Source organism: Abramis brama (genome assembly GCF_963993115.1).
Source record: "Abramis brama genome assembly, chromosome: 3".
Classification (NCBI taxonomy): Eukaryota; Metazoa; Chordata; class Actinopteri; order Cypriniformes; family Leuciscidae; genus Abramis; species Abramis brama.
Genome location: NC_139965.1, coordinates 10,400,062 through 10,427,784, shown reverse-complemented (window position 1 = coordinate 10,427,784; position 27,723 = coordinate 10,400,062). Strand labels below are relative to the sequence as shown.

The following is a 27,723-nucleotide window of genomic DNA, read 5'->3' as shown; positions in this document are numbered from 1 at the left end:
GGCAACTGCTTAAGCCTATCAGTGAGCCCGGTGTGACGTCACACCCAATGAGGGCGCTTTGGGAATATACCCGTGTCTCGGTCTAAGAATGACTTTAGAGTCATTCGGTCCGAACTCAAGACATGCAGGGCTAATAGATAGCGCGTGCAGATCCCCCACGCGTTTTACTGAAGACAGAGCTATCAGAAAAACGGTTTTGAGCGAAAGGTACTTAGGATCCACAGATTCAAGCGGTTCAAAAGGAAAAGCCTTCAGGGCCTCCAGGACCAAGGACAGATCCCAGATAGGAACCGAGGGGGGCCGCGGGGGATTCATCCGCCTGGCTCCTCTGAGGAAACGGATAATAAGCTCATTCCTTCCGATTGCCCGGCTGCGCGTCGCCTCAGCGAACGCTGCAATAGCCGCCACATACACTTTGAGCGTGGAAGGGGACCTGCCCTTTTCCAACAGCTCCTGTAGGAAGGAGAGCACTTGCGGAACCCCACATGTGCGTGGATCAAAGCTCTTAGTAGCGCACCATTTAGAGAACACAGACCACTTAGACGCATAGAGCCGTCTCGTGGAGGGAGCTCTAGACTGCATGATCGTGTTCACGACCCCTTCTGGCAGGTCAACGGGTATCCGTTGATTACCCATGCATGCAGAGACCATCGCTCCGGATGGGGATGCCAGATTGACCCACCGGCTTGAGAGAGGAGATCCTTTCTCACCGGGATCGGCCATGGAGGTGAGTGCGACAGCCTCACCAGCTCTGGGTACCAAATCTGGTTCTCCCAGCGCGGGGCTATAAGGAGCACTGGGTGCTGTGTTTCCCTGATCCTTGTTAAAACCTGTGGTAACAGGGAGATCGGGGGAAAAGCGTACAGCGGGAGGCTGGGCCAGGTCTGGGACAGCGCGTCCTCGCTTTTCGAGAAAAATTTCGGGCAATGAGCGTTGTCTCTCGACGCAAAGAGGTCGACCTCCGCTCTGCCGAATAGGCGCCAGAGAAACTGGACTGTCTGGGGTTGCAGGGACCATTCTCCCGGGGGAATGATGTCTCTGGACAGTCTGTCTGGACCGACATTCAGGTGGCCCGGCACGTGCGCGGCTCTCAGCGAGCGCAACGAGCGGTGAGCCCACACGAGAAGGCGTTCTGTCAGCTTGCACAGGTTCCTGGATCTGACACCGCCCTGTCGGATCACATAGGATACCACGGACATGTTGTCCGAGCGGACTAGCACATGGTGATCCTGTATGAATGGGAGGAAGCGCTTGAGCGCGTTCTCGACCGCTATCATCTCCAAACAGTTTATGTGGAGGCATTTCTCCTGGTCTGACCACAGGCCAAAGACCGGTTTGCCCTCGAAAGAGCACCCCAACCTGAGGTGGAAGCGTCCGTCGAGATAACTTTGCGGTGTGAGATGGCTCCCATTGTCACTCCCCGCTGGTACCAGTCGGCTGCTAACCAGGGCTTCAGTGCTGAAAACGCAGCTCTGAGTCACTCTGATTCGAATGCCGCCAGAAGCCCAGGCTCTGTGAGGCACTCGGGCATTCAGCCAGCGTTGTAGCGGGCGCATACGTAACAGACCCAGCTGAAGCACTGCTGCAGCTGAAGCCATACAACCCAGCATCCTCTGAAATGTCTTGAGAGGTGCGGTGCTGCCCGGCTGGAAGGACGCGGCCAGGTGTCGAATGCAGCGCGCGCGCTGTGTCGACAGGCGGGCCGTCATTGCCACAGTGTCCAGATCCAAACCCAGAAAAGAGGTTGATTGACTGGGCACTAATGAGCTCTTGGTCCAGTTGACCGTGAGCCCCAGGCTGTCCAGGTGGCTTAGAAGCACTGTTCTGTGGGCGATGAGTTCGGCCTCTGACTGTGCTAGAATTAGCCAATCGTCCAAGTAGTTCAGAATTCGCATTCCCCGACCCCTCAGGGGAGCGAGAGCCGTGTCCATGCACTTCGTAAATGTACGGGGTGCCAACGACAGGCCGAAAGGCAGGACGGTGTACTGATATACCTGACCGTCGAAGGCGAATCTCAAGAATGGCCTTTGACGGGGTATTATCTGGATCTGAAAGGTCTTTTAGATCAAGAGATATAAACCAGTCCCTCGGGCGAATTTGCGCGAGAATTTGCCCGGTTGTGAGCATTTTGAACGGTCTTCTCATAAGAGCCTTGTTCAAACATCTTAGATCCAAAATTGGTCTGAGAGCTCCGTCCTTCTTGGGAACGAGGAAATAACGGCTGTAAAAGCCCGACTCGCTCATAGAAGGGGAAACCGGTTCTATAGCCCCTTTGCACAGAAGTGTAGCTATTTCTGCTCGAAGTAGATGTGCTACTTCTCCATTCACTCTCGTCTCGGTATGCGCCGAAAGCGCAGGGGGCGGCAAGCGAACTGCAGAGTATAGCCCTTTTTTACTGTGCTTAGCACCCATTCTGATGCGCCTGGAATAGCTTCCCACGCTTAGAGTGTGAAGCCAGGGGCAGAATGGCCTCCGGGCTCTGATCGCCGCGCGTCGCGGGCTCGAGAGCTCGAAACGGAGGGGTGGGCGCAGCGCGCGCGCTCTTGGTGCTTAGATACGGCGGATCGCACGCAGCGATAGCTGGCCGTTTTACACACGGTGTCCCGGCGGCTTGGACGGGGAACATATAGTGTGAGGCGCGACGCGCGAGGGCGGCGTCGGGGCGAAATGTTCGTTAGTATGTGTGAGCGCTCGAAGGCGGGCACAGGACTTACATTTTAAACATGACCGGGGAGCGGGCAGTGAGTAGGTGTGGGCACGGTGAGGTGGACACGTGACCTACTTTTAACACTCGAGCGGCTTCTGCCTGCTTTGTGAGAGTGGGCTCTGTGAGAAACACGGGATTTATAGTGCTTGTGTGCAGGGGTGAACACGGAAACGTGGGCACATTCACTGCATTTGAAACACATACGGCGTGAGCCGTGCAACCAGACATTATGCTCATTTGAGATTTCTCTGGGTCGCCGTGAGAACGGTGGTTGCGCGCAGGCGAGCGGGTAGATATACCGGCTCGATGACTGCGAAGTAAACATCTGCAGTAGCCGTGGCGACGGGGACTGACAGAGCGTGAAGCTTTGACAGTGGTCCAGCCGCAGCGGGACTTAACCGTCTTTTCTTCCCTCGTGTTTAGACGCTTATAAATACTCGAGCACCATGAGTAGGAGTGGTACGAGAGGCGGGTTCATTTTCTGTAAGTAAGAAAAACTGGCCGCGAGCTCGGAGAAGCGAACAGCATAAATTTTATCTGCCGCGAGAGCCGGGATCGAACTAGGGTCTCTAGCGTGAAAGCTTATGATTCTGCCACTGAACCACAGGGGAGAACACATTACCTTTCAGTTAGCGCGAAGATATAAGAGAGCGACCTCATGTTCGTTTGCAGGCGTGCGTGTATAAAACAGGCTCGTTTACTGCAATAGTAATATTTCCAGCCGCCTGAACTTAAGAGGGGACTGAGAAATGTGTGAGAATTGGCGGTTTGTCCGGCCACAGCGGGACTAAAACACTCTCTCTCCTCTTTTCGCCGGTGAGTGAGGCGCGCGCGCTGAACGTTGCTCGTGACCGTCTGCTCTGTTATCCCTTGTGAACGGCGCAATCTGCGCGGCCCAACAAGGGGGAGAGCGGGTTCGCTTTCTGTATGTAAGAAAAGCTGGCCGCGAGCTCGGAGAAGTGAACAGCATAAATTATTAACTGCCACGAGAGCCGGGATCGAACACGGGTCTCTGGCGCGAAAGTCTAAGATTCCTCCACTGAGCCACAGGGGAGAATACAATACACTCGTACACTGTGATATGAACAATTCCAGTCGCCTGAACTTAAGAGGGGACTGAGAAATGGAGGTAGGTCCGGCCACAGCGGGACGAAAACACTCTGTTCTCCTTTTCGCCGGTGAGTGACGCGCGAGGACGGAGTAGCTTTCTTGTAACGTAAAGAGAGCTCCAAGACCGTCCGCTTCTGCCATCCCTTGTGAGCGGTGCAGTTTACGCGGCTCGAACAGAGGGAGAGGAAGCTCGCTCCGAGACCATCCGCTTCTGCCATCCCTTGTGAGCGGCGCAGTAGCGCGGCTCGAACAGAGGGAGAGTGTCTATCTCATTCGCCTCATCCCCTGACGCGGCGCGGGCGAGAGCCGGCGGTTGAGCGGCCGAGAGGGGGGGCGGAGAGGGCGAGAGAGAAGCTCGAGGGAGAGGTTCCGGCGAGCTCCTCAGTCACAACAGTCTCCGGTGGTCTCTGCAAGCGGCGCTTCTTCTTGCGCGGCCCGGCAGGGACAGGCGGAGCGACAGCTTGGTCGAAAACTTCAAGTCGAGCCCGCAGGGTCGACATTGAAAGTTCCTCGCACTCGGGGCAGCCGCCCGTAGAGAGTGCGGTGGCGGCGTGCTCGCGGCCCAGGCAGAGAGCGCAGAAGAGGTGGCGGTCTCCGTTGCTGAGCGGGGCGCGGCACGAGCCGCAGGAAAAACGAGGCATTTTGACAAAAACGCCTCGTGCTCTTTTAGAACAGTGAGAGAAAGTGTGTGTCGCAGGGCGAACACACACAGCAGTAATAAAAGGATATGTCGCCGGATAGCGTAGCAGGCACGGATGGCTGAAGGCGGCGAAGGCGGCCGGCTTCCTCAGGCGCTGTCCTAAGCTTGCTGGTCGCTGGTTTCGACGGCGGCGGCTTCTCAAGATCCAGCGATGCGAAGAGCTTCGCTGAAGACAAGAAAATCAGAGTTCAGCCTGTGAGCCCTCAATATATACACACTGGCCACACCCTTCTTGACGGTTAGAAGGGTGTGGAGGGCACGAAGCGCCCTCATTGGGTGTGACGTCACGCCGGGCTCACTGGTAGGCTTAAGCAGTTGCCGCCTGCTTTGGTCTGCCTGCTGCTGCACTGCGTTGACAATAAATGCAAAATTAAGGATAATTTTTTGGCTTCAGATCTCGAAGAAAGAGAACTTTCCCGAAGCGTAAGCTACTTACGCAATACGAGAGAACCTCTCGTAAGAGAACAGAGCGAGACCAAGACAACACCCGCCAAGAAAGCGACTCCTAAAGCCAAGAAACCCGCTGCCGCTAAGAAGACCAAAACTGCAGCAGCAAAGAAACCCGCCGCTCAGAAATCTCAGAAGAAGGTGAAGAAAACTGCTGCTAAAAAGGCAACGAAGAGCCTTAAGAAGACAAAGAAACCAGCGACTCCTTAGAAAGCAGCCAAGAGCCCAAAAAAGTCAGAGGAAGCCAAACCCAAAATGGCGAAACCTAAAGCAGCCAAGCCTAAAAAGACAGCAGCCAAAAATAAATAAACTCTTGTTTTATATATATATATATATATATATATATATAAAGCTATTTTAAAAGCCCTCCACTAGTTCATAGTAAAGAGTGTTATTTCATTGGTCAAAAGTGACATTGGCTTTCCTTTATGTTACAAGTGAAAGCAAATGAACAGGCCCATTTGGGAATGTTATGTTTTTGATCAAGTCTTTGATCAAGTCTTAAGTATTTATGCATAAATACATAAATGCATATTATACATACACTACCGTTCAAAAGTTTGGGGTCAGTAAGATTTTTTAATGTTTTTAAAAGAAGTATCTTCTGCTCACCAAGGCTGCATTTATTTGATAAAAACAACAACAACAACAACAAAAAACATTAATATTGTGAAATAATATGACAATTTAAAATGACTGTTTAAAATTAAACTGTAATTTATTCCTGTGATCAAAGCTGAATTTTCAGCATCATTACTCCAGTCTTCAGTGTCACATGATCCTTCAGAAATCACTCTAATATGATGATTTGATGCTTAAGAAACATTCATTATTATTATCAATGTTGAAAACAGTTGTGTACAATTTTTTTTTTAAATTCTTTGATGAATAGAAAGTTCAAAAGAAAAGCATTTATTTTAAATAGAATATTTTCTAACATTATAAATGTCTTTACTGTAACTTTTGATCAGTTTAACTCATCCTTGATGAATAAAAGTATTGATTTATTTTATTTCTTCCCCCAAAAATAAAATTCAAATTCTGACCCCAAACTTTTGAACGGTAGTGTTTAATGTTACAAAAGCTTTAGATTTCAGATAAATGCTGTTCTTTTGAACTTTCTATTCATCATAGCATCATGAAATAAAAATGTAAATAACTGTTTTCAACATTGATAATAATCATAAATGTTTCTTGAGCATCAAATCATCACATTAGAGTGATTTCTGAAGGATCATGTGACACTGAAGACTGGAGTAATGATGCTGAAAATTCAGCTTTGATCACAGGAATAGATTACACTTTACTGTATATTCACAAAGAAAACATGTTTTAAATTGTAATAATATTTCACAATATTACTGTTTTTGTTTGTATTTTTAATCAAATAAATGCAGCCTTGGTGAGCAGAAGAGACTTCTTTTAAAAACATTAAAAATCTTACTGACCCCAAACTTTTGAACGGTAGTGTCATGTTTACATATTTATACAATTAAACTAAAGCTATTATGCTTAATGACCGAAGTGTTTAAATTGTAATTACACATTTTTATCATCATCATCATCATCATCATCATCAAAATAAAATCACCAATTAAAAGGAAGACTAGCGGCTTTAAATGAAACTACAGCGTGACGTGTTTGAGTGTCAGTAGCAGAAAGGGGGGTTTGGTGTTCAGAGGGAAGATCACTGATTGGCTGGGAATGTTTTCAGATTTCAACCAATAGGAGACTGTCACGCTTTCTTTTATAAGTCACCTCACAACTGGTAACCGCATTGTATTTGTTCCCCTCGTTAATCGTAAACAAACTTAAACCGCAATGAGTGGAAGAGGTAAAACCGGGGGAAAGGCTCGCGCTAAGGCCAAGAGTCGCTCTTCCAGGGCGGGACTGCAGTTCCCCGTCGGCCGTGTTCACAGGCTTCTCCGCAAAGGCAACTATGCCCAGCGCGTCGGTGCCGGAGCTCCGGTGTATTTGGCCGCTGTGCTCGAGTATCTGACCGCTGAGATCCTGGAGTTGGCTGGAAACGCCGCTCGGGACAACAAGAAGACCCGCATCATCCCTCGACACCTGCAGCTGGCGGTGCGCAATGACGAGGAGCTGAACAAGCTTCTGGGTGGCGTGACCATCGCTCAGGGTGGTGTGTTGCCCAACATTCAGGCCGTGCTGCTGCCCAAGAAGACCGAGAAGCCCGCGAAGGCCAAGTAGACTGACGGAAGCTTCTCTTCAGACCAAAGGCTCTTTTAAGAGCCACACAATTTCTCCAAGAAAGAGTGATGATACATTCCAATTATTATTAACATTAACTACCCAGCATAAAAATAAAATTAGTTTATAGTATTCCACGATGTTAATGTTATAAATGAATAAATGTAGTTTCCTGAGCCTTTTAAACCGATATAACACGCTGCATTAGATTTATGTACAAATGGTAATGCACGGTTATAGAAGACAGCGGGAAATCAGGAGGCGCACCGCCATTGGCCAACTGTCAATAGAGTATAAAACGAAATTAACGATGGTTTAGGTGTTTTTTATTTTATTATTTTCGTGTTATGCTACGACATTTAGTTATTGTATTATGTTTATGTAGTTATTATTATTATTATTATTATCACTAAAGTTTATGCATAATATTTATTTTTATTTCATATGTTATGCAGTTATCAATATTCCTTAAATCCTATCCACTCGTATCCAGCATCAAAAGACTGACCTCGACTTGAAAATGCGTAACTGGGGCCTGTACCATGAAGGTAGCTGAACAAACTCGGGGTTACAGGATTAGTTTTGAGTTGACAAAACCGAACCGATGCAATCAGGCTTTATTGGTACCATGATGCAGCTCATCAACTTTCTTTGTCAACTCAGGCTTTGATCCTCAAGCTATGATTACTCCACGTGCGCGTGCACGTAAAAGAGTGACGTCGACACTGAACAACCAATCGCGGGTAGACGAGAGCGATATATTTTTCTGCGGAGGAGCAAGAGATAATCATTCATAATTACGATGAATTTAAATATGTATTTCAAGCTCGAAACAATACGTTCTCTGCTGCCAAAGCAAGAGAAGACTGTTGGAGAAAGATTGCTGATTGTTAATGTGTAAGTTAAACAAATACGTTCTATATTTATGTAAAATTATGTATGTATATATGTATGCCTATATGTGTAATATAGCCTATAGCTTATTTTTATAATATATAAAAAATGTGCATGTATGTACTAAGAAAGATTAATATTCATTGATTTTTAGATGCAACCCCAACTCCAAATGTTCTTGGCAGCAGATAAAGACAAAATATAAAAATATAATTCAAAGGTTATTTCAAGGAGTTAATTCAAAGAGTATTTACCACAACCTTTTATTACTTTTGTGAACATTTTATCACACTTGTTTGCAGCAAACAGAAATAAAGAGTTAAATTCAGAAAACCAGAATACACTGTGGCGGAGGAGTTGGCTCTGAGTAGGCAATAAGGGACAGCTGATTATGGATGGGATTACAGGTGCTGTACAATCTGACCCTGGTGCTGGCTCCTCTAAGCAAGTAACACTGGGTACGTGTGCAATACATTACTACTTTTAAGTTTTAAATATGGCTGACTGTATCTTCTGCAGTAGAGGGAAATACAGTGTCCCTGTTGAAGCTAGCACACATTCACACACACACACACACACACACACACACTATTAGGGTGAAGCAAATGATGAAGACACTCTATCTGTGTGTTCTCAGACAGTTGCTGATGTGAATGCACTGGGCTTTTTATTATGGCAAACATTTGAATGTGTGGCATAAAAAAAGAGACTGGCCCTTACACATCTCTTTTGTAGGATTTTTCACAACCTGCCCCAGAAACTGAGGCCTCTACCTCAATGGGCTTCAGAAGAAATGTGTAAGGATTTAAAACCCTTGACATAAATTACAGTCAGTCCTGTGTTTGTAGGAAGTCAAGGAACTTTTTGTGATTTGATGAGCCTCCAGAAAACTTGTAATGATCATGTTTGTGGTGGAATTATGTTTCAGGTGGAAACAGACTCAGTCAGGGCCCTGTACAAAAGGAGTCTTGAACTAGACTGCACACTAAAGGAGCTGACTGTGAGCTGAGGAGGCTCCAAACAAAATCAAACAGCTGGATAAAACTGATCTCAGTATGTATATAGTTATATAGTATATATAGTATAACTTATTTAACCAAGTAACACTTTAGTATGAATATTTATTAATGCAACTTTCTCTTGCTCTCTTTCTCCCTCCCATCCCACAAAACCAATAAAACAGTTTGAGACCTATCTGCAGTTTCAATGTGCTTTTATTAAGTGTAATATTGTATGGTGATTGCATCTACATCTGCACCAGCTGGGTGGTCAAGTGTGATCGGGTCAGTTTCATCGGGGAGAAGCTGGTTTTGTGGTGTTTCTCGCTCCTTTCTACTGGTGGCTATATTGTGCAGAATGGCCCATGCAGCCACTATCTGTGATGCCCGCTCTGGTGACTCTGAAGCGCCGAACACAGTTGAAATGTGCCTTTAGGATGCCAAAGGTCATCTCTATCTTCACTCTGGTTTTACTGAGGGCCACATTGAAGCAGTGCTGTGGCCCTGTCTGAGGGTCATGATAGGGGGTTATTGTGTAGGTTTTTCTATCTCAGTTTAAATGAACAGTGTTTTGTACTGTACCAAATTTAACTTGCTTTCCTCAAAGCGCTGACACAACACAGACTCATGGGAAATTTGTGAGACAAGCACTGGAGCCAGGCCATTTGGCATCCAAACTTGATCATATGTTCATGACCACAAGTCGTCTGCAGATGAAATGTTTAGTAGATCATTGTTATATCTGTTAAAGTTACTATTAATTTAAAGATTCATCTCACAGAAAATAATCATCTCACATATTCACATCATCTCTACCTGAACATTAAGGCTGTGATAGGACTTCCTATTAACATAATCTGCCTCATGTTCCCTAGAGCAGTGGAGATTGGAGCAATAGACTGCATACATGTTGCAATGACTTGGGAATCCTATCATAAGATTATCAGAAGAATAATAAAAAAGATTAAAAATAATTCTTAACATGTATTATATTGTATAGTACATTTGTGAAATTTGCTTTTTGAGAAAAAAAAAAAAGTGTTCATGTGATGTCACCATATCAATATATCTTACCGGCAATTTTATAAAAGCCCTCTTTTATGGACATGGTCGATAAATGTCCGGGGAACATTATTAGTTAAACTTTTCATGTACTCCTGCAGAGCAAGGACCACCTTGCGAATGGTTCGACAAACATATGTTTTCCCCTAGCTTCTGTGCGTCACCCACCGTGCAAGAATGTACCACTTGCAAATAAAAAAATAAAAAATGCAACGCAATATTTGCGGTACAGTAAGTGCATGAATTCGACGTGTTAAATTCTTTATGCGCGGTTTAAGAAGTTCGCAAAGATAAGACATTCCTTCCGCGGAAAATCTGTATCTTTCGTACAAGTAACTATCAGTTAAGGCAAGGGGATTTTGTCTGGCTAAAAACTCTTTCTCTACGAAGTGCTCGTCAAACAATTTGCGCTGAGATGTCCACCGGATTTGGAAGAAAAGGTGAAGTCATTGTAACAGACACTTGGAATAAGTTACGTCACCTATATGTTTCTTTGCTCTCAGCTGATTGGTCAAACTTCGGTCTGAGATCTTGAATCCAGAACATAACCTGCCCCGGAGCAGGTTAGCCGTGCAGCGTAAGATACCATGGCAACGAAAACCGATTAAAGCCGAGCTACTTTCATAGTACCTAAAACCCAGGGTTGGCGGAAACTAAGCTGAAACATAGCTGGCTAGCCACCTAATCCGGCTTCATGGTACAGGCCCCTGGTGACGTTAACTAGAACCGCCCATTATTTTGGTTTCAACTAGGTCCGCTAGCTGACTATAAACTCCTCTTCCCCAGTGGTTTTACTATCATCTGCTGTTGTGGATTGAAGAGTATCTACAGTCATGTCTGGAAGAGGAAAAGGCGGTAAAGGACTCGGGAAAGGAGGCGCTAAGCGTCACCGAAAGGTTCTTCGCGATAATATCCAGGGAATCACTAAACCCGCTATTCGGCGTCTTGCTCGACGTGGCGGTGTCAAGCGTATTTCTGGCCTGATCTATGAAGAGACTCGCGGTGTGTTGAAGGTGTTTCTGGAGAACGTCATTCGTGATGCTGTGACTTACACTGAACACGCCAAGAGAAAGACCGTCACCGCCATGGATGTTGTGTACGCGCTGAAGCGACAGGGACGCACTCTGTACGGGTTCGGGGGTTAAGAGATCCACGAAGAAGAAAAACCCAACGGCTCTTTTAAGAGCCACCCACATTTACACACAAAGAACAAGTTTCCAAGTAGTTAAAAACTATTAAATAGATTTTAACGAGATTATGAGTTATTATTATTATTATTTTTTTACATTCAGTGATAAAATCGTTATTGTAACATTTCCCACTGGTCATTATGTGGCCTTTAAATATGCTAATATCTATGTTTTTGCAGTATGAATTGTATTTTATTGTTTTCAAGTTGATTAAACTGAAATGATCAATATTGTACTTTCAATATGTAATACTACAGTGCATTGCATTACGAAAAATGCGGGAAAATGAAACGAAGAAACATGATGTAATGAGGGATGGTAGTAGGACATGAGGCGATGGGCGGGATTAACATTTAAAGCCTGTGATTGGGTGTCCTACAAGGCAAGGAACTTTTAATGTAGCCAATGAAATCATTCTATGGGTTGGTTCAGGAAAACTAGCAATCAGAGAAGGCCGTACTTCCCTTTGGAAATTAGCATAGAGCAGCGCATAAAGCCCGCCTGCAGTGATTCAGCTTTATTGTTCTTTCAGTTTCATCATGCCTGAACCAGCGAAGTCCGCACCCAAGAAGGGCTCGAAGAAGGCCGTCACTAAAACCGCCGGCAAGGGCGGAAAGAAGCGCAGAAAGTCCAGGAAGGAGAGCTACGCGATCTACGTGTACAAAGTCCTGAAGTAGGTTCATCCCGACACCGGGATCTCCTCCAAGGCGATGGGAATCATGAACTCTTTCGTCAACGACATCTTCGAGCGCATCGCCGGTGAAGCGTCTCGTCTCGCTCACTACAACAAGCGCTCCACCATCACATCGAGAGAGATCCAGACCGCCGTGCGTCTGCTGCTGCCCGGAGAGCTGGCCAAACACGCCGTGTCTGAGGGCACAAAGGCTGTGACCAAATACACCAGCTCCAAGTAGAGTCAGCTCAACACAACAACACAAAGGTTATTTTAAGAGCCACACATATCATCTTTAAAGAGCAGTTGTATTGTAGATTTAATCATCTACATATAGAGAGGGATGATGTAGAACAATAAGATATAAAACATTTATGGCCGGTTTCACAGACAAGGCTTACGTTCTCACACTAAAATTCATGTCATAACATAAAATCGACTTATTTCAAGGGTTTAATTGTATATGTTTGCTGTGAGATAAAAGTACACTTAAAAAATAAATAAATCCACAAGTCTTTTTAAATCTGTTGTGTTTTTTTTTTTATAGACTAAGATGAGAAACTTCTGTTCTAACGGCATATTGGCTTTTGTCTTCAGCAAATGTTGTGAATGCAAAAGCATTATTTTCATTAACATTTATATTTGAATTCTTTTTTTTTTTTGGACAATCCAGCTTGTTTCTGATGTGTAACTACATAGTTCATCTTCCCTCATAAAATACAGATTGAATCAGTATCAGTTTTTTTTTTTTTTACTCTAGTATATCAGAGGTCTGTGCGCTGCACTATTGATTTTTCACTAATTGTTCACAAATGTTGACTTGTCAACCTACAAATGTAATTTAAATGAAGAGAATAGTGGGTGAATATTAACACCCATATGAGAGTCAAACAATATGTTCAGGCTCTCTGTCTGTTTTTATTCATTTATAAATCTTTAATGTCAAATCCATTTCATGAAGAGGATATCATGTTGAATAACACAGGTAAACATATATTTAAATATGTACTTTTACAATCACTTTTATTATGATGCTCTTTTAATGTCTACTTCCAACTTTTCTTCCAGTTTGTAGAAGCGAACAACTAAAATCAAAGCAATCAATGTGTCTCGACTGATGTTCCATAAGAGAACATATTTAGGTTATTTGAATACTATTTGATAACTTATTTATTATTTTAATATTTTGATTATTATCAGAATTTCACAAACTCTCTTAAATGTCAAACATAATAGCATTAAAGACAAGGTTTCGTTTTCTGTATTATTACAAAAAAATGTCAGTCTTAACCGCATCAATAACAGTCAAGTATAATTCAACAACAAATCCTTTACATTTTACCATTAGGCTATTCAGAATAGCTCAAAGTTACAGATATGTATATACATTTATATATTAAATTATATTTATGGCTATATTAAGTCAAACAAATTTATTTGAAGTGAAACTTAAACTACAACTCTCAGCACAAATACAAATGTTTCCATATTTGCGATGTAAATTTTGGTTGCATTATTTATTACGTAAACATGGCTTAGTGCTGAAGGCCTGTTCCAGTATTCACGTAAAATATCATCCCTCACACGAGCATAAATGTGTTTAGCAGCTCGGCTGTCTGATCAGGGAACCCAAAGACTCTTTTAAGAGCCACATATTCTCTCTTAAAGGGTTAGTTCAGCCACAAATGAAGTTACTGCCATTAATTATTCACCCTCATGTCGTTACAAACCCGTCAGACCTTCGTTCATCTTCAGAACACAAATGAAGATCTTTCTGATGAAATGAATGAGGCATTTATATAACGCTTTTTATACTACTGTACACCCAAAGCACTTTACATTCCAGTCAGGGGAATCTCCTCAACCACCACCAGTGATGATACAACCACAGTACAACGGCACCAGTGCGTTCACCACACGCACACACACACACACACACACACACACACACACACTGTTAGACTTTAAGGGTTTTTTACAGTAACTTACTAGCAACACTGTTGCCAGTAAGTTACTGTAATTAAGAGTTACAGTACCAAACCGTATTTCAGTTTTGTGTAAAACAGTGCATTACTGTAAAAACGAAGCTAATCAGTACACTACTGTAATTATTTTTATTTGTACTAAATATAAATTAGATTTGATAATTTTGATATATGATTAATTTGATTTTTATCCTACATAAGTACTACTGACATACAAACCAATTAGACAAAGTTATCACAAAATACCATTTTTTTATTTAAAACATTTCATATATATCACAAAATAAACATGCCAATGCTGGAAATGATGTGTGAAATTTTTACACATTTATGGGTGAGTTTAGAGACAACATTTTGTGTTAATTTTAACTCATTCATTGTGTGAATGATTTTAACAAAGTAAATATGTCAGAGAGGTTAGCACAAAGATGTGTAAACGTGTTAAATTAACACATTATGTGCTGTCCTTCACTGCAAACATTTTTGAAAACATACATAAAACCATAAACAAAACATTAGCATTTGACTAAATGAATGTAGAGTCATTGGTTGTTTAGCTTATACAAGTATTATAATGAAATATCAACCATTACATTCATAAAACTGCAGAATATAAATACATTTTTAAGCATTCAAAAAGGAAATGTCCAACACAGGACAAAACACAGTTCTTTTCACAATACAAGACACATAACCCCACCTTAAAATAATTTCACTTGTCAGTGGCGGTTCTAGACCATTTCAACTGGGGTGGCCAAGCTGGGGCCAGTTGTACTGTTAGAGGGGCCAGTTACATTTAGACCTTATTGTTGTCATATTTTCTGCACTGCACTGTAGGCATTAACAGGCAAAATACCATGTTTACAATCATTCAACAATGTATTTTCATTTCCATTATATTTTTTAGATTTGCATTACATATTCAGAATCAGTCACATTAACTGTATTCTACGATTTTTGTGTTTTTTTGCAAAAAATTTCAGCAAATTCATCTAGATTTAAGGCCTTTGCCCTCCTTGACTCAATACTTAGAACGCCTAAATTGCTTAATCTGTCATCTGACATTGTGGACCTGAGATAGGTTTTCACTAGCTTTAGTGCATACAATATAATATACAATTAAATTATGCTTATTTTAAATGTATTGTGCAGGCTAGGTATAAAAAATATAGGAAAAACCATGATAATATGAAACGCTTCAAAACAGAGCGCACAAAGCGCGTATGCGCATCGCGGGTGCAGCATGATGTGCTCAAAGAAACGTGGAGTCACAGTGTTCAGCGCTGCGCTGCACAAGTGCGCATTTAAAAGTTCACGGCACAAAGCGAAGAAATGTCGAGCGCACAAATCCTAGTGTAGCCTATATCTGTCCAACAGTTTATTGATAATTTGTTTCTTCACATAGTGAAGTTTTAAATTCCAGTTATTGTGCGTTTGATGCCGATTAGTCCTTGTGGTGTGAACAGGCACACGGTAACGAGTCGTTTTAAAACAGCAACAAACATAAAATACAAATACACAAAATAAAGTCATTTTATGCAAATCCACAGCCTTTTATCTACAGATCAAGCATTATAATGTGAATATATCATATTGGAGAGAGTTTTACCGTGCATCCTGCTGTAACCGGACGAGGCGCGCGCGCTGTTTGAATACTGAATGGAGAATGATTGACAGATGAGGGAAAACGAGTTTCCATAAACTTTAATTTAATGATGTAAATAGACTTCTGTCCCTCACATTAAGCTATGGAATGGCTTCAGATGACTTTGTGAAATTATAATCAGACCCAAGTCACCCAAACTGACGTGAAAAAGAGGCGCAGAAAAGCGAGCTGCATCCCTGTTTAAGTAAAAATACTCAGCACCATGAGTTTGTTGATCATTTTTATCCTTTTTCAAACTGCCACAAACTAACAAACGGCCAGGTTAAGATTAGCTGATCTAACGTTACACTTCTGTAATGCATTTAATACAAATACAACATATTAACAACTTTACTCACCTCTATATTTCCTTCTTTGCTTTAACTATAATATTCGTGCAAAACGTCCACCAACTTCTGAATAGAAAAAACCCTGCAGATCCGATTTAAGTAGTCCCTCTAGGGTTACATTTGTGTTCCGCGTTGCCACTGTCTAATAACGGATGTGAAAAACAACGATAGCAAAAAATAGTTTTGTAAAAATTATTTCACACTCCACATTTAGGGGGGCCACAAGGGGGTCCAAGCTTGTCGTCACAGGGGCACTGGCCCCCCCTGGCCCCCCTCTAGAACCGCCACTGTCACTTGTTTCCAAAAATTTGTTGGATTCATGTACACTGGTGGCCAAAAGAAGTATTTAAGTGTCTTAATGTTTTTGAAAGAAGTCTCTTTAATGCTCAAGAAACATTTCTTATTATTATCAATGTCTGACTGTCTACTCCATCTTTTCTACAGCATAGGAGTAAAAGTAATCATCAAAATAATCTTTAAAAAGCCAACACAATGTTTTTGTCCACCTTTGTGAATAAATGAACTTTTCCAAAGATTGGTTCCTGTTCAGAACTTGATTGACAACATCAGAGTGTTCCCTGGTCTGCATGCGTGCCCACAACACAAATGTACTCAGTCCTTCAGAGGAGATCCCGGTTCCAAAACTATATGAGAGAGAGAGAGAGAGAGAGAGAGAGAGAGAGAGAGAGAGAATATTAGTGTCACATTATTTTTAACATCCTTTTTTGTTAATTTTTATTATTATTTTCACATAAACTTAAGAATATATATTTGTAAACAGCTTTTGTCAATAAATAGCATACAAAAGAACTAAATTAAATTATGCCAGATTAAATTTTAATACTTACAAATCCGAAGAAAAATGAAACAAAAGCACGCACATCAGTCTCAAAAGGGTGCTCGACTAGAAAACAGCAAATAAAAAATAAAGTATAAAGTCGGCAACACCTAAGCTCCAAAATTATAAAAAATATTTATTTTCAAGACAACTATCGCATAGCGTATGTAACGTTTCGAGCACGCAGGCTCTTCATCAGACTTACAAATCCTAAATTCTGTCCAAAAATGCTGAGATCCATAGAAAGAACGACTGAAATCGATGATTTTAGCCCATTTCAGCTTGTCTGCAGTGAAGGAGTACCTGTTTAAGACAAATACACAGTAAGATACATGCAAGAAATCACTGTGTGATGATCGTTCTCCTTCCTACAGTAGTTAACCCACCTGTGTGCTGATATTAGGACCTTCCCTAGTCAGGTGGGACTGCAATGGTAGAGTCTTCTGGCTAATAAAATATCAAAATAATGCAAAAATATAAACTTAAGTTGTTTAGAATGCTAGATTTGGTATGAATGAATTAGTGAGAGTTTTACTGCAGTGCTTACCTGGATACATTTAATCTGGTGAGACTGAACAAAGACAATGGTCCATCTTCTGATTGGTTCATTTGCTGTGTAATAAAGTTAGACATAACGCAAAGGTCACTTATTTGATATAAAGTTAGCCAATTTTATAGAGATTTTATAAGATATTGTAAGCTACCTGGCTCAAAAGCAATTTTCACATAGCGTATGCTAATCATTTCAGCAAACTTATCTCAAAATATATCACAAATGGGCTGGCCTACCTCTGGAATCTTGCTAGAAGTCACTGGCGCGAATTGGCGCTTTGTTGCAGTTGCCTTTAAACACAAAAATGGAAGTAAATATTAAAATTCCATTAAAAAAAAAACTATAATATGGTATAGTTTGCAAACTAATGCTTAAACTATAAAGGTTCCCATCAGTAGGCCAACATTAGGCTATAAACAGAATTTCACATTAGTTTATTCACATTTATTGTTAATGTAAACGCGTTGCTCGTTGGCATATTTTAACTCGACAATTCAATAATCTAACAAAGTGTGTAAAACGTTAGCTCAGTTTACCATGGTAAAGTTCGTTACCGCCATGTTGACGACGAGTAACGGCTAACGTTAACGTTATAACCAGGGCCGTTTGAAGGAATTTGGGGGCCCCAAGCAAAATGGACATGGAGGCCCCCCCAATACCCCCAATAAAAAAGTTGCACTAACTGTTCGTTACAAGCAGCATTTGCCGTCAGGCAGATAGCTAACATAAACATATTTTTGCTAGCCTACCTGCTGCAAAAGTACACCATTTGTACAAGACAAGTAGAGCTATTTTATCCAGTGTAATTTATCACTTATCACTATATTTTTTTACCTTTAACTTCTTTCTTTTCTGTCTTCCTGAAGCATAATTCGCTTCATGATAACTGCCGAGGAGGTTTATTTTGCCGGCAGCAGAGATCGCGTGGTTGGCTGGCTGCTGTCAGCGACTACTGAGGGGGGCCCCCTTGAGGGGGATCCCGATAACAGTGTCATTGCACTTTACTGCATTGACTATCAAAGGGGCGTACACACAGTTTGTCGTTGCATTTTATTCTTAACCAGTCGTTGTCTTGGGGCCCCAGGCCAGCTCGGGGCCCCAAGCAATTGCTTGGTTTGCCTGTCTTGTCGCGACGGGCCTGGTTATAACATAGGTTAAACTGGGCACAATCCTGTCAACACACACAGAATGTTTTTTTGTTGTTGTTTTTTTTACCTTGCTTGCTGATCTCGCTCTCGGTGAAGTGAATTCCGTCTCTTCCCCGGGCCAGACACGAACGTCGCGATCCAACAAAAGACAGACCCCATTACCTACACTGGATGCTCTGACGCGACACGACAAATCCCAGACAGTGTAGTGATGCGCCGCGGCCGTTATATTTCTGACGTAGTCCGATACGAGTCGAAGCGCTCGCGCTATTTCTGACAAGGGATAAACAGGTTTGCATTTAAAGGTCCGGTCGCTTCAATGTGTCCAATATAGACAGTGTAGCGACTAAGTACCACTAAATGCTACCGGTTGATGACTGATAGCTTACTTTCTTACGTGAATTCAATAAGGCTCATGATCACACTCTCATTGTTAACAGTTGAACATTTATTCGTCTTCCTTTTAGACAAACGCCTGTCATTTGAACACAGTAAAAAACTGTTCGCCTCCTCAATCATCCAACACCTGAGTGACAAACAGTTGACCTTAAATAACCCCAGGCCACAGGCAGAACACCCAAACAATGAAAACACCACCCTCCAGTGGTTGGGGGAAAAACTTAAAGAAAAACATGGCTCCTACACGCCAGCCCCTAATTGCGTGTGGCAAAAGACATAGCAATTAACAAAACTTAACTTAAAAGGAGCCATAATAATGAAAGAAAATCAATATTCCAATACACATTCAGTGTAGTCAAAGTTTTTGCATGACATTCATCTCATATTACATCAAGATGTAGCTTCACATAATAAACATATTTTTGTAACAGGTCTTTCAATCACGTTTGTTTTGGTTTGGAGGCTAACCACTCGGACCAGACCCTTCCTATCCGGAAAGGTTTTCAAAATTCTGCCAAGCACCCAAGATCCTCTTGGTGTTGTGGAGTCCATAACGACTACAATGTCTCCAGGCATGAAACTCCTCTTCTCCTTGGTCCATTTCTGCCGTTCTTGTAGCAGTGGTAAGTACTCTCTGATCCATCGTTTCCAAAAGAGGTCAAAGATGTACTGAACTTGTTTCCATCTTTTCCTGGAATACAGATCCTTTTTGTCAAAAAGTCCTGGTGGGAGAACTGGTTTCCCTTTCAGGAGAAGTAAGTGGTTGGGTGTTAAAGCCTCAAGGTCGTTAGGATCCTCTGACAACTTTGTGATGGGGCGATCATTGAGCATTGCTTCAGCTTCACATAGTACAGTATGAAATCCCTCATCATCCAATGTTTGCTGCCGCAGCACAGAATGCAGAATCTTTCTGACCATACGTATGAGGCGCTCCCAGACACCACCATGATGTGATCCAGATGGCGGGTTAAAACTCCACTTTATTTCTCTATGAGACATGGCTTTGTAGCGTTTATGGTAACAATCGTAATTAGGTCATATATGAAATATTAGCTCGAGCAGTAAGGAAATTTGGGGAAATATTAAAAATCATAACTCATAGTCATAATTCATAAATTTCACATATGCTATTACATTACCTGCTAACTATCAAAAATATTTCGTTCTATAACTGGTCTCTCATCAGTCATTCGACCAGCGAATGCTTTGATTATACCAGTTAAGAAGGAACATTTATATTATCAAACCTCAGACAGATTCTCTCCTGGCCGTGGATACAAATTGCTGGGTTTATGAATTAAAATAAAGAGCTAGTAGCTAGATCTTATCGCAATTTCATTGACAATTACATTGGTGGGATTGTAACACAGAGTCAGTCAAAGTATAAAAGATTTATTTAATCAAAAATGACACACAAAGGATTATGCATATAGGAAGTAATATAGGCTAATCTACGTACGTAAAATTACACAAGACCCACGAACGTTTAGACAAACAAACATAAAACATGACTTGATCAAAATGAAACTAGGAAGAAAGTGAGGGAGAAAGTATGGTAATTTACAAACAGAACCTTTTAAGAGACAACTGTGAAAGCAGCTTCGAGAGAGATCATTTTATACGTTACTTGCGATTCTGTTCCTTTGTCTGTGTGAAGCTGGGCTTCGGGACCACGTGTGTACCTTGGCTGGACCGTGTCTCATCGATTTGTAGGCTTGCGTTTCGCGTGAAGTTCTTAAAAGCTTACTTGAAAGTAACATTACCGAGTGAAGACTTATTTTCCCTGTACGGGAAAGGCGAGGAAACTTAGTTACAGGACGAAGCTGGATTTTTACATCCGCGGTTCGTTTGGATGAAGGCCCTGTGCCTTCTCCCGCTCCGCTGCTGGTGCAGGGAGGGGTTAGAGTTCAGAGTTCGGAGTCACGAGGGTGAGAGTGTATGAGAGCCGAGAGAGAGCTAAGGGAGCGACGTCTGCTTGTGTTGTGGTTTTAAAGCAGCGCGGGGTAACGCCCTGTTTGATGACGTGACCCAATGGAATCTTTCGGTTCTGAGGCGGGAGCGTTTCATTGTTTGTGAAGGAACGCCTCTTCTGATCGTACACAGAAAAATGCATTAAAACTTTAATACCACATTATGTCTAGGATAAACATTCGCGCGGAATATAGTTTATATTTCCGTATAAAGAAGCTCATTACGATCCGTAGGATACCAAACCCGATATTAATATCAGTTAATGAAACAGATACATCTCAAATGTATCAACACACGTGTCCATTACATCTGCCGAAGGGCATAAATATCTCAATTTATCCCATCACATCCCATAGACAAGAAAACTACATAAAAACATTTTGATAATGATTCATGCGTGTGTGTAACTTGTGTTTTAGGAGTTTCAGAGTGGTTTGGTGTGTGTGTGATTCAGAGCAGGTTTTCTGTTTGAGATCGGAATGTCAGTAATGTCTTTGAAGCTCACTGTGGAGAGGGGGAAGTGAGTCATAAAAAGGGTTTCAGATACAGACTTTGCCAAGTCTGTGGGAATTAGAAAGTGTCTTCACTTGTAATTAGTATATGAATTAAGAGTCCATTTTTACCCATCGAGCCATAGTCGCTACAGCTTTCTCAATCCGGTGATGGTTTAAAGCGGCTAAGGCTTCACGAAGCTCTCTTTCTGCTCCCACGAAATTGGTGCCATTATCTGATCTCATGTGTGACACTTGTCCTCTCCGAGAGATGAACCTCCGCAAAGCATTGATGCAAGAGTCAGTGTCCAAAGAGTAAGCCACTTCGAGGTGCACAGCCCTACTTGTCATGCAAGTAAACAACACTCAATATCGCTTCACAATGTTGCGCCCTCTTTTTATATCAATTGGCCCAAAATAATCTACGCCGACGTTGGTGAATGGCGGTAGATCAGGAACCACTCTTTCCTTGGGCAGGTCTGACATCTTCTGTTCACTTGTCCTTCCTCCATACAGCTTGCAGAATAGACATTTTGTTATGACCTTTTTCACAGCCGAAATGCCATTTATGATCCAAAACTTTCTCCTTACAGAAGAAAGAACATGACTTCTGCCTCCATGACCAAGCTGCAAGTGGTAATGTTGGAGGATAAGGTAGGCGATGTGTTGGTCTTTTGACAGAATGAGGGGATGTTTTAGGCCCTCAGGAATAGCTGCTTTGCTCAGCCGGCCCCCAACACGCAGAAGTCCTCCCTCCAGCACAGGGTCCATTCTGTAGATGCTACTACTCCTGGGTATTACTGGATTCTTGGAGGTCAATGCAGCAATTTCATCTGGGAATCTTTCTTGCTGACAAAAGGCAACTATGGCTGTCTCGGCTTCTGCGAGATTTTTTAAAGACAACTTTTGATTTCCCAGTGAATCTTTGAAGGCTTGCATCTCTTTTGTCACATTCAGTACTTGTGTTCCATTAGCACTTGCAAACTGAAGTTCCTTTCTCTTTTTACACAGTTTCGATAGAGCTCTTTTCAGCTTGAGGATCCAAGCAACCGCCACCTTTAATCTTTGCCAGTCTGAGAAAAAAGATATTAGTTGAGAAGTGGCATTTGTGTTGATGAGGGTTACATTGATTATGGGATTCCTTTTTAACTCTGGGTCATCAACAATCACACTTAAATCTAAAGGTGACTTTGGCCATTTTCCTTCAGGTTCCCAAAGAAATTCGGGGCTTTCCATCAATCTTTGTTTCCAAAGACCATCTGCCTTTGTTCCCCGAGATGCATCATCTGCAGGGTTTAGAGTCGAAGGTACATATCTCCATTGTGAAACTTCAGAGCTACTCCTGATTGTAGCTATTCTATTTGCAATGAATGTTTGAAACCTCCGGTCCTCATTTTTTATGTACTTTAAAACTGATGTGCTGTCAGTCCAAAAGCAGGCTTTCATTAATGGCAGCTGGAGCTCTGTTTGAAGCATTTTGTCTACTCTCACTGCAACAACAGCAGCAGTGAGCTCTAGGCGAGGAATGGTAACAGGCTTAAGCGGAGCTACTCTTGCTTTGCCATACAAGAAAGAAACATGAATCCTTTTGTCCATGCTTTGCATTCTGATATATGTAGCTGTGCCGTAGCCCTTCTCACTAGCATCAGAGAAATGATGCAACTGGGCACAAGCCACCTTGCCAAATCCATCAGGCTTGATGCACCTATTGACCTGGAAATCTGCCAACTTTTCCAGATCTTTCAGCCACTTGTTCCACTTTTCTTGGAATGCTGAAGGTATAGGATCGTCCCAGTCACATTTCATCCGGCATAGTTCCTGTAACAGCAGTTTGGCTGGGAGTATGAGAGGTGCTAGGAATCCTAGGGGATCATAGATGGAGCTGATTATATTGATAGCATACCCCTTTTGGTAGAAGGCTTCTCCTTGACTTTGACTTTAAACTTGAAACTGTCCGTCTCGATGCACCACTGCAAGCCTAAAGCCCTGTCCACAGGCAGCTCATCTCTGGCTAAGTCCAGCTCCTTCAGAGTTTGAGACCTTAACTCTCCTGGAATACTTTGAAGTACCTCTCGGCTGTTGCTGATCCATTGGGTTAGAGTGAATCCCCCTCCGCTGCAAATGGTTATGAGGTCCTTAACCATGGCGACAGCATCCTCCTCGGAAGGCAGGCTCTTTAGAAGGTCGTCCACGTAGAAATTTCTGGTGACTGTTTCAATCACGTCTAGTGAAAAGTTGGTCTTGTTATCCTCAGCAGTCTTTCTGAGCGCAAAGCAAGCGCAGCTTGGGGAGGAAACTGCTCCAAATAAATGCACAGTCATGCGATATTCTTTCAGGTCTTGTTCCAGATTACCTTCAGGCCACCACAAAAAACGCAAAAAATCCACATGTTCCTCAGTTACCTGTACTTGATGGAACATGGCCTTTATGTCAGCCATTAAGGCCACGCGTTCTTGTCTGAATCGCATCAGGACCCCTACCAACGAGCTTGTTAGGTTGGGACCTTGCAAAAGTTGACTGTTGAGTGAAACCCCTTTATATGCAGCTCCACAATCAAACACGACTCGTAGCTTATGTTTCCTTGGGTGGTATACACCATGGTGTGGTATGTACCACACTTTGCCTTTTATCGCCAGTAACTGATGCTGCGGTACCTGTTCAGCATAGCCATTATTGATGGCATCAGTGATGAAGTTTGTGTATTCTTCATGAAAGCTTGTATTTCTTTGCAGTTTCCTTTTTAAACCAAGGATGCGTTGCAAGGCAACAGAGATGTTGTTTGGCATTGTGACATCTTCCCTTCTAAAGGGCAGTTGTAATTTGTAGTGTCCAAATTCAAGTTTGGCAGAGCGTTCCATTATGTCTAGGAACCTTTTTTCCTCTCTTGACATTTCCTCTTGCTCTGTAGCAGACCTTTTGTTGAAGTCATAGTTATACTGGCTGGCTAACAGCTCCTCAATTCTGTCAACTACAGTCCTGTTAGCGTGAACTGATGGGCAGCCAGTCTCACCATCATTGCAACCTTGTACCGAGCCATTTATGACCCATCCTAGCAAAGTTTTGACTGCGTAGGGCCCATCAGCCTGGCTGTTAACTACCTCCCACGGTTCCATCAGCTTGGATGCATTGGTGCCAACAAGAAGATCCACATCAGCATTTATATGTGGAACTTTAATTTCTTTCAAATAAGGCCATTTAGCTAGCTCCTTTTCACTGATGATGTTGTCTGTGGAGATGGGCATCCCTTCTTGAGTGAACACACAAGGAAGTTGATAGAAATGTTTGCCAGATAATCCTGAAATCTCCAGGCCTTTAATGATGGACGTTGTCACGGTTTTGTTATGACCCATGGTGCGAAGATGAATCTGAGCATTTCGTCCTTGAATGTTTAACTTATTAAGAAGCTTTTGTGAGCAGAAAGTGTCTGTATTCCCTGCATCCAGAAAAGCATATGTTTTAATAACTTTGAACATGTTTTTGAATAACTTGAACAGGCAAGATGGGAAGAATACCATTATGGTGCCCAGCCCCTGTATGACCACAGGTGGAGGAGGGTTTGCAGCTTACAGAAGATCTCTTGAGGTAATCCATATCCTTCTGATTACTTCTTTCCTTTTGTCCAATATGCAGAATACTAGGGTGCATTTGACTGCAGTGTTTGCAAGTGATGCGCTTATCACAACTCTTACTCATGTGTCCTGTGTTTAAGCAGCCGAAGCATAGACCTTTCTCCTTTAGAAAGTCTAATTTTTCCCGGTGTGCACTTTTTCCTAGTTGATGGCAGTGTTCCAATACATGACCATCCTGTGCACAGTACAAGCAAGAAAGGTTTATTTTGGTGGAATCCTCTTTACCTTTGTAAGCAATAATTTTGTATCCATCCTTAACAGAAACATGAGTGGCAAAGATGTTTCTTTTCAACTGTGATTTCATTTGAGAATTGCTTGGTTTCATTATTCCTTTAACAGGTGGAGTGTCCTGAATGACTCCAAAAACTGGGTCTGAAGTAATCCTGATCTGCTGCTCAATGAAGTCAACAATGTGTGGGAAACGTGCCCTTTGACCAGTTCGTTCCAAGATTTCATTTGCCTTTGCCCTCCACTTTTCTCTGAGTTTGTAGGGAAACTTCTGAATCAGAATCTTCATGTTAGCTGACATGCTTAATTCCTCCAAGTATCGTAACTCCTCCATAGCATTGCAGCACTCACGAAGGAAAAGTCCATATGCTTTTAGTGCTTTAACATCCTCACTTTTGATACTTGGCCAGCTGGTGACCTTTTCCATATAAGCTGCAGTTATGTTGAATTCATTTCCAAAATGTTCCTTGAGCAACTGTCACGGATGCACACGGGAAGCAGGAAAATCCAAGTGCAGTAATTTATTAAGAGGGCAATCCAACATCGTTGTAATCCATGCAGAGGTCAAAAATCCAGAGAAGCAATCCAAACAAGAACAGGTATAAACAGACAAGAAGTGTGGTGACACAAATTAACGACTCCGTACACATACAGAAACAGGCAGAGAATAAATACACACAGATCTAACAGGACTAACAATGAACAGCTGGGACAATGATTACGGGCAACAGCTGAGTGTAATGAACAGTGATAAGTGACAGACAGAATGCTGGGAATTGTAGTCAAAGTGAAGGACACCGTGAAAACGAGACACAAACCAGACACTGTGACATAACCCCCCCTCTACGGAGCGGCTACCAGACGCTCCATGACAACACTAAAACACAACACAAGAGTTCAGGAGGGAGGTGGAATGGTGGAGGATCAGGGGGAGGGAAGGTGGGCCAGGTCCATGGAGGGAAACGGGGACAGGGAGTGACAGTTCATCTGGCGGCCAGGGCGGAGACGACAGTCCCTCGAGCGGCCAGGGCGGAGACTTTCCCTCGGGCGGCCAGGGCGGAGACCTTCCCTCGGGCGGCCAGGGCGGATCCAGCTGTGCAGGCGACCGGGACGGGGCAGGTCCTTCGGGCGGCCAAGGCGGAGACGACCCCTTGGGCGGCCATGGCGGAGACGACCCCTCGGGCGGCCACGGCGGATCCGGCTGTGCAGGCGACCGGGACGGGGCAGGTCCTTCGGGCGGCCAAGGCGGAGACGACCCCTCGGACGGCCAAGGCGGAGACTTTCCCTCGGGCGGCCAGGGCGGAGACTTTCCCTCGGGCGGCCAGGGCGGATCCGGCTGTGCAGGCGACCGGGACGGGGCAGGTCCTTCGGGCGGCCAAGGCGGAGACGACCCCTTTGGGCGGCCACGGCGGAGACGACCCCTCGGGCGGCCACGGCGGAGACGACCCCTCGGGCGGCCACGGCGGAGACGACCCCTCGGGCGGCCACGGCGGAGACGATTCCTCGGGCGGCCACGGCGGAGACGATTCCTCGGGCGGCCACGGCGGAGACGATTCCTCGGGCGGCCACGGCGGCGCAGAAACTGGAACAGACACCACCAGCGCAGGAACTGGAACAGACCCCACCGGCGCAGGAACTGGAACAGACACCACCGGCTCAGGAACAGACACCACCGGCGCAGGCTCAGGAACAGACACCACCGGCTCAGGAACAGACACCACCGGCTCAGGTTCAGGAACAGACACCACCGGCGGCTCAGGAACTGGAACAGACACCACCGGCGGCTCAGGAACTGGAACAGACGCCACCGGCTCAGGAACAGACGCCACCGGCTCAGACACCACCGGTTTAGGAACAGATACCACCGGCTCAGGAACAGACACCACCGGCTCAGGTTCAGGAACAGACACCACCGGCGGCTCAGGAACTGGAACAGACACCACCGGCGGCTCAGGAACTGGAACAGACGCCACCGGCTCAGGAACAGACGCCACCGGCTCAGACACCACCGGTTTAGGAACAGATACCACCGGCTCAGGAACAGACACCACCGGCTCAGGTTCAGGAACAGACACCACCGGCGGCTCAGGAACTGGAACAGACACCACCGGCTCAGGAACAGACGCCACCGGCTCAGACACCACCGGTTTAGGAACAGATACCACCGGTTTAGGAACAGATACCACCGGCTCGGGCTCAGGAACAGGCACCACCGGCTCGGACTCAGGAACAGGCACCACCGGCTCGGGCACTGGAACTGGCACTATCGGCTCGGGCACTGGAACTGGCACCACCGGCTCGGGCACTGGAACTGGCTCAGGAACAGGCACCACCGACTCGGGCACTGGAACTGGCACCACCGGCTCGGGCACTGGAACTGGCACCACCGGCTCGGGCACTGGAACTGGCTCAGGAACAGGTACCACCGACTCGGGCACTGGAACTGGCACCATCGGCTCGGGCACTGGAACTGGCACTATCGGCTTGGGCACTGGAA

General features: G+C 44.0%; 3 protein-coding genes, 1 long non-coding RNA gene and 1 pseudogene across 5 annotated transcripts in view; 3 read left to right on the top strand and 2 right to left on the bottom strand.

The window, feature by feature from the left end:
- The window catches only part of LOC311080146 (Fc receptor-like protein 5), a 130,597-nt gene that overhangs the window by 47,558 nt on the left and 55,316 nt on the right, over nucleotides 1-27,723 (bottom strand). The gene's annotated exons all lie outside the window — the stretch shown is intronic.
- LOC311080177 (histone H2A-like) lies at nucleotides 6,712-7,226 on the top strand. Its single transcript, XM_084109971.1, has one exon. It carries the CDS (start codon nucleotides 6,786-6,788, stop codon nucleotides 7,170-7,172), a length of 387 nt encoding a protein of 128 aa, XP_083966097.1. The 5' UTR covers nucleotides 6,712-6,785; the 3' UTR covers nucleotides 7,173-7,226.
- On the top strand, nucleotides 10,941-11,342 carry LOC311080212 (histone H4). The gene has a single exon (XM_084110008.1). It carries the CDS (start codon nucleotides 10,960-10,962, stop codon nucleotides 11,269-11,271), a length of 312 nt encoding a protein of 103 aa, XP_083966134.1. The 5' UTR covers nucleotides 10,941-10,959; the 3' UTR covers nucleotides 11,272-11,342.
- On the top strand, nucleotides 11,856-12,503 carry LOC311080198 (histone H2B-like; annotated as a pseudogene). The gene has a single exon. The product of its transcript is annotated as a histone H2B-like (transcript).
- LOC311080228 lies at nucleotides 16,387-17,661 on the bottom strand. The gene is made up of 4 exons (XR_014605536.1): nucleotides 17,597-17,661; nucleotides 17,355-17,419; nucleotides 17,013-17,110; nucleotides 16,387-16,613 (listed from the first exon to the last, which is right to left on the bottom strand). It is a non-coding gene; the product is annotated as an uncharacterized lncRNA (long non-coding RNA).